The 7,648-nt window shown below is 44.5% G+C and overlaps 1 protein-coding gene across 1 annotated transcript in view; it reads left to right on the top strand.

The window, feature by feature from the left end:
• Positions 1–5,628: 5,628 nt before the first annotated feature.
• The window catches only part of NEK2 (NIMA related kinase 2), a 10,181-nt gene continuing 8,161 nt past the window's right edge, over positions 5,629–7,648 (top strand). The window contains exons 1-3 of the mRNA XM_006771267.2: positions 5,629–5,936; positions 6,930–7,147; positions 7,429–7,647. Coding sequence (XP_006771330.1) covers positions 5,841–5,936; positions 6,930–7,147; positions 7,429–7,647 — 533 coding nt within the window. The 5' untranslated portion in view covers positions 5,629–5,840. The remainder of the gene's footprint in view (positions 5,937–6,929; positions 7,148–7,428; position 7,648) is intronic.

Genomic DNA, 7,648 nt, shown 5'->3' with positions numbered 1-7,648 from the left:
AGTTGTCCCCCCGCCCCCCGCCCCCCAACTCCTCCTCTAGCATTTCCTCCCCATGCTTCCTGCTCACTGATGATCCCTGCTTCTCATCTAATCAACCTCCCAAACAGTTCTGGATTCCTCCTCGCCCCCACCCGCCACTCCGCTTCTCATTGCCACAGCCATCCCCTTAGCTCAGTTGGCCTCATTTCCCCATAACCTCCCACACCGTATTCCTGTCCCACACTCATTCTCTATGCTGCTACCAGGGTGATCTTTCTAGAGCCCAGTCTGGTCATGTTTGTCTGCTCAAAGCTCCCACTGGGACTGCAGCACCTTCAGAAGATTGCCTCAGGTTACCCTCGGGCTGTCCTGCCCACCTGTCTAGACACCTGTTTCTCAAGGTGAGATGCACCCTTTGGCCCACCAACCGGAAGGCCCCCCGACTGCCTCCATGCTTTCACCCACAGTTATCTTGCTCTTAATTCCAGCTCAGCCTTTACAGGTAGTTCAAGGGTCACCTCCCTGGGGCACCTTTGCCCCGCCCTGCACTCCCTGCCTTCCTCATCAGAGCCTGGTTCCTCCCTCTGTCTCCCTGGACATTTAGGGGGAGCTCTTTCAGTGATGCCCACACTGCACAGGAAGAGCTGATTCATACTCATCTCACCTTCCCAAGGGACCCCTTTGAAGTCAAGGACTAAGCTTTCAGCTTTCTGTCTCCAGCACCTATCACTGTCTGTCATACAATAAATGTTGCTGGCACAAGTAAAGAAAGAATAGAAGGGATGCGGAGAAAGCTAATGCAGGCATAACTACTTACCAAAAACTGTCACCTGGGGTCAAGCTAAAGGTCAAACAGAGCAATGCTCTGGCTTTGTCAGCAGTTCCTGTGAATTTTCAGGAAGAGGAGATAAAAGATTCATAACATGTAGAGCTGAAGGGTCCTTTAAGGTTATCTAATTTAACACTCTCATTTTATAGGGCCCAGAGAGGTCGAGTGGATTCCTTAGGTCGAACAGTTCATGAAAATAGAGCTAAATGAGCCTGGGTTCCTAGACCTCGCACCCACTACTCCTATGATTTTATTATGCTAAAGGGAAAATATTTTCTGAAAGCTTCTATAGTCCCTTAAGAAACATATTATGGAGTCAGCATCTGTGATTACTTTTAACATGCTTCTTAAGCAATTTATGTTATCAATATTCTGAGAGACAACAAATATCCCAAATTTACAAATATAATGAAAAACCATATAAAATTTGTGAATGGCTCTCTTTGTCTGAAAGTTTATCCTTATTTTGAGCAGAAGTCAGCCATCCTCTAATTTGTACTTTTGGCAAGTTTGACACTATCCCTCTTTATTTTTTATTTTTTTAAAATATATTTTATTGATTTTTTACAGAGAGGAAGGGAGAGGGATAGCGAGTTAGAAACATCCATGAGAGAGAAACATCAATCAGCTGCCTCCTGCACACTCCTTACTAGGGCTGTGCCCTGACCGGAATCGAACCTGGGACTCTTCAGTCCTCAGGCCGACGCTCTAGCCACTGAGCCAAACTGGTCAGGGCGACACTATCCCTCTTTAAAATGTGGTGGAGCTCAGAACGAAACACTATTTGGTTTCACAGATAAATTTCTTCTCATATATTATCCCGTCAGCTGCCTGCCATTAAATCCAAAGCTGTCTCTTAGTTCACATATTGCCTTTCTGTTTCTATCAATTGGGGTGCCCCTGTTAGGGCCAGTCTCCACAGCCCCTCATTCTTTATTCTAGAATTTGGTTATTTATTGAGCACCTAGTATGTCATGCACTTTTCTTTAACATCATTTAGCATCTGGTTTCTATAAACAAAGGATCTCTCCTTTTTCCTTTCTAGCAACCTTTTTAAGTATTTTAAAGGAATTTCACAATTCCTGATTTCAAATTACTCCAAGATGCTCAAAATGTCTTATCTGAGATTCACAATGCTTGATATGAAAATCTCAAAGTTTCCTATAAGGACAGGCCTCTGCAGGTGGACTGGTGCGGATGTACCGACTCCTCGTTTACAATGAAGTTATTTACAGCCCTCTAGTGGGTCTTTCATGTAACACAAGAAGGGAAGCTGAGGGCAATGAGTTATGACTTTGCTTGTTCATTCTTTCATCCATTTGTTCATCTATTCAATGTACAAATGTTAATTGAGTGCCTACTATGTTCCAGGCATGTTTTAGGTGCTGGAGATACTGCAGTGAACAAGAAAAACAACAACAAAATCACATGCATTAGTTACTTAAGACGAAGAAGACAGTAGAACAAATTTTGAGCAAAGCCCAGGAGTTTGATTTTGGACATGCTAAGTTGGAGATGCCCACTAGTCCTTCAGGTAGCTTCTTTTCTCTGAAAGTTGGCATCTCTGGGAACACCTGTAGAGCACTTGTGAGCAGAAAGCATAAACATCGTGCAAATAACCTCTTTATTTGAGATTTCACCAGATTTAAATGAAAACTGACAACAGGAGCACATTTAGTAATGTGACAATTGTGAAGGCAGTGAATTAGGCCCTGGGTGTGGGAGGGTGGTGAGGGAGAAGTTCAAACCTTGACCCTGCCTTCATGGAGCTGATCTTCCCTTAGTCCTGTTTAAATGTTAACTTCTCATTTCTGTCTCAGTTCTTTGTTTGTTTTCTTAACTTTCACCACGATTTGTAATGGTTGGATTTCTCTGTGACCTTGTGTACATCTACCTCCTCCAGCCCCAGGACCGCACGTCACTGGGGTATCTTCAGCACCTGGCAGGACCTCAATTTTTATTTGTTGAAGGATGAGTTTTCAAATTAATAGGTCAGATAAGATAGACATAAAGGAGAAGCTGGTAATATAGACTAGTGTATGGCACATTCTGAGTAAAAAACATAGTTAATTGCTCTCTTAGGAGACCACAGAGGGTTGAAGGCAGCCAGGGAAAATTTTAACTGGGAGAGAGCTGAGTCTTAAAGAATGGGTGGAATATGAAGGAAGGAGTGTGTAAGGGATTGGGAAGGGGTGTTTCCTGTAAAAGCATTTCTGATTAACCACTACATGCTCTGCAGCCACCAATGTCTCTTTCTGCTCTGGTGTCTAGTGGTCTCTGTTGGGCTGTCTTGCCCCTCACCCCCACCAAATAAATGATATGGTGTAACGCAGTGATATGGCCAGTCATTAGGGTTTGTCATGCCATGCCGAGGCCACTCTTTTCTTTATCATTGTCATTGTGGCCCCACTGTCTCTTTTTAAATGAACACCTTTTGTATCAATGCCATCATAATACCTGGGTTATAGTAGGTGCTTAGTAAATATCTGTTAAATGAACATGTGATCCTAGAAGCCACTCTCCATACTCCTGGGATGGCCTTTTCCCCAATAGTTAGTCTCTATCATAGGGCTGGAGACATTTAAAACATGAGTACTTGAGGATTTCCTTTTAGATCCATGTATGATTAATAAGCTTCTTTCTCATATTTTCACTTAACAAAGACTTATTGCATGTGTCCTTTATTAGAGAACTTATGCTGAATACAAGAAGCTTAGAGTTGAGCTATTATGCAAACAAATCATGAAAAATAACAAGTGCCGATTTATGTACAAAATGGTCTGCAAACAATGTAGATGAAGAAGTTGCATGTTGTAATGTGCTAGCTAGAAGAGGCTTCCCAGAGTACAAGTTGGCACTGAAACTTTTTTTTTTAAATTGATTTCATAGAGGAAGGGAGAGGGAGAGATGGAAGCATCAATGATGAGAATCACTGATTGGCTGCCTCCTGCATGCCCCTCATTGGGGATCAAGCCCACAACCTGGGCATGTGCCCTTGGCTGGAGTCAAACCCAGGACCCTTCAGTCTGCAGGCCAATGCTCTATCCACTGAGCAAAACTGGCTAGGGCTTGGCACTGAATCTTGAAAGACAAGTTGTGTCCGTTAGACAGACATGATGCTGGGTGGGGGAGTGGCTAAAGGGGCTGGGTAGACAGTATTCCAGACAAATGGAATAACAGGTGCAAAGGTGGTGGACGGAGTCTGCCAGGTTTGGGGAACTGGGGCAAAGCACAAGAGCTTGAGAGTAGCCAGAAATAAAGTATAGGACTGGATTTGGGGCAGGCAAGCCAAAGAGCTCTGTGGATGTCAATTTTTAAGAGGTACTAAAATAAAAAATATAATGTCAATTAATGCAGCTACTAGTAGCTCCTTACATAACTTCCAAACCTAAATGGTCCTATTCTCTTGAGGTAAGATAGTGCCCTTGAATGTGACTTCAAAAATTCTCCTGGCTGGCAATTCCAATTCAATTATGTTATATTCAGTGCATGTAATAAATGTCTTTTTTTAAAACATAAAGATATTTGTAATTCTTATTAATAGAAAATCAAGTTCCTTTCAATTCCATGTTGAAGAGATATTTAAAGAAAATTGATCTATTTCTGCATTGCCAAATTATTAGTGCAGATTTCTCCATCCACATCTGGATGGAGGCCTCCAGCTCCCCAGTCCCAGGTAAAAGTGGGACTGTCTTATCTGCCCGGGTGAGCTGGAAATGTTGCTTTATGTGTGTCCCCAGAAGAGGCTACATTCAATGAAGTATCAATTATGTGTTCAGCATCTTAAATAATCTATTCGATAGCTTTTTGTTGTTGTTGTTTTTTGGTAGGCAGCTTAAAGGTAAACCTGAACATCTCTGCCTTAGAGCCACCATATTTTCCTGGGTATTCCAAAACATCAGAGAATTCCATATTCTACCCTGAGTTTGCACACATCCTCTGCATGTTCAACAGGCCTCTACATTTGGTGTTCAAAAATATATTCTCTTGCCCAGCCAGCCCGGCTCAGTGGTTGAGCTTTGACCAATGAACCAAGAGGTCACGGTTCAATTCCCTTGTCTGGGCACATGCTCAGGTTGTGGGCTCCATCCCAGTAAGGGGCGTGCAGGACGACGCCGATCAATGGTTCTCTCTCTCCCTCTCCCTCTCCCTCTCCCTTCCTCTTTCTAAAATCGATATACACACACACACACACACACACACACACACACACATATATATATGTATATATATATACATATATACTCTTTATGATAACAGCACCCTGCACAAAGTCATGTGTAAACTTGAAATCGTTACTGTATCTACTCTTGTTGCATTGCTTTTTCTATTTCTGGCTGTTGGATCTAAAGCAAATAATTGTGCTTCCGTTTCCAATTAAACTAATTCCTGCTTTATAGATTTGTGTTGAGGAATAAGCGAGACCATACATGTCAAGTGCTGGGCACAGTCCCGCATCATAGTCAGCACTCCCAAGTGCCTCCTTCAGGGCGGGACTGTACTTTTCACCTCCGTACTCAGCTCTCACTAAGTCTTGGGCTGATCTCGCCCAGGCTCCGGGTCCTGGAACCTGAGAGAGGGCTCACAGTGCAAAGGTCAGGCGGCAATTGGTTGAGGAGGGTGCAAAGAAGTCTGGGGCGAGGTCTCTGGACTTCGGTTACCTTGACGACTTCGGCCCGAGGGCCAAGAGTATCGGAGACCTGCCCGACGCCACTTTCTATCCCCCGCCCTCCCTTTGATTTAGCTCCACCTCTTCCTCCCTAGGGGTAGAAAGCAGACGCCGATACCGACGCCGACGCGGTTGCCTATGGATACGCCTTCCCAAGATGCCTAGGGTGTTGTGTCCCTCTTAGCCAATCAAAGAGCGAAGCCGCCTCGCTGTGGGCCAATAGACTGCGAGGCCAGGGCCCGGGACGGTTAAACTGAGCAGCGGGCTGTGGCGGCCGGCAGTGTGACTTGGAGACGCTTTGGAGTCGGTGACTCCAGCTCCCGGCTGCGGCGCGATCTGCAGGAATCCCCGGCGGGCCCTGCCATGCCGACCCGGGCGGAGGACTACGAGGTGCTGCACACCATTGGCACCGGCTCCTATGGCCGCTGCCAGAAGATCCGGAGGAAGAGCGATGGCAAGGTGAGCGCGGGCTCCCTTCCGAGTCCGGTCTCTGCAGCGGTCTCGCCAGCTGGTGGCGATCTGTGTTTGTACTGGGTCTCGCAAGGGTTATGTTCCTGTCTGTTTCGCTTTCTCTTCCATTTCCTTCCTGTTTTTTTTTTTCTTTTCTGCTTCGACCTGCTAAGGGCCTTTCACTGGTGACTCCTGAACTATCTTTATTATTTTATTTTTGAAATTTAAAATTATTGATTGCTTGAGTGGTTGATTTGAGAGAGAAAGAGAAACATTGATTTGTTTCACTTATTTATACATTTATTGGTTGCTTCTTGTATGTACCCTGACCGGTGATCATACCTCAACCTTGAACCTTGGTGTCTGGGAGGACGCTCCAACCAACACAGCAACCCAGCGGGGCTCCTGGGCAGTTTAGAGAAGAGTAGAACTCTGGGCCACGGGAAGAACCTGGAGCTTTCTGCCCGGCAGTCCGAGCTCATTTAAGATACCCTTTAATCGGATTATTGGTTTCACAGTTCTCCTGTGTGTGTAGGGAGACTTTATTCAGAAAGAAACTATGGAGAGGAAGCTGCCTGGCTGCGGATGGAAGGAGGTCCTCAGGTCTTTCCCCCTGGAAAAGCTTGCTGGTTGGAATGGTCAGGGACTTGGACTGTCTCTGCCCCACCTTTTTGACCAAAGCACCATTGCCAGCCTCCCACAAAGGAACTGAGGGGAGGGGGTTGGAGGAAGCCTAGTGTGCCTCCTCTCCCTCTCTCCCCTTGCATTCTTTTCTGCTTAAAAATTAGAGGATGGTTATGGAGTTGAATTCAGGGGTCCTTAAGTTCATTGAACTAAATCAGAGAATAATGACTGTATGATCTATTTAATAGAAAAGTAGTGAGTGATGACTGGCCCTAAACTTTAGTGCCTAAAGGAATGTCGCAGACAAAGGGATGGTGATCATGGAGCTCTCAATCTTCATTTTTGAGTTCATTCATACCTTGGGAATTCTTATTTCAGATATTAGTTTGGAAAGAACTTGACTATGGCTCCATGACAGAAGCTGAGAAACAAATGCTTGTTTCTGAAGTGAATTTGCTTCGTGAACTGAAGCATCCAAACATCGTCCGTTACTATGATCGCATTATTGACCGAACCAACACAACACTGTACATTGTAATGGAATATTGCGAAGGAGGGGACCTGGCTAGTATAATTACAAAGGGAACCAAGGAAAGGTAAGTGATTCTCTTCAATGTAAGGTGAAAGTGGGCCCAGTTTCGCTTTGGATAAGCATTCTGTCTTAGGATCAGGGACGAAGTACTTAGTGATGTGGAAGAGTGTTCTAGTATTTGGTGGGTCTACAGAACTTTAGGAAATCCCTTGTGAGTCAACACCCATATTTCATATCAAAATATGATATTTATTTCCCTATTTGTACACTAGATAATTCATCATTCCGTCTTTGTAATGGTTTTATTCAGAAGTTATATATGCTGTGTAACTGCTTTGATTTCAGACAATACTTGGAGGAAGAGTTTGTTCTTCGAGTGATGGCTCAGTTGACTCTGGCCCTAAAGGAATGTCACAGACGAAGTGATGGTGGTCATACGGTGCTCCATCGGGATCTGAAACCAGCTAATGTTTTCCTGGATGGCAAGCAAAACGTTAAGCTTGGCGACTTTGGGCTAGCTAGAATATTAAACCACGATACCAGTTTTGCAAAAACAAATGTTGGC

This window comes from Myotis davidii, unplaced genomic scaffold, assembly GCF_000327345.1.
Source record: "Myotis davidii unplaced genomic scaffold, ASM32734v1 scaffold1525, whole genome shotgun sequence".
In the NCBI taxonomy this organism is placed as follows: Eukaryota; Metazoa; Chordata; class Mammalia; order Chiroptera; family Vespertilionidae; genus Myotis; species Myotis davidii.
The sequence above is the reverse complement of the archived record's forward strand: the minus strand, read 5'-3'. Positions and strand labels throughout refer to the sequence as shown.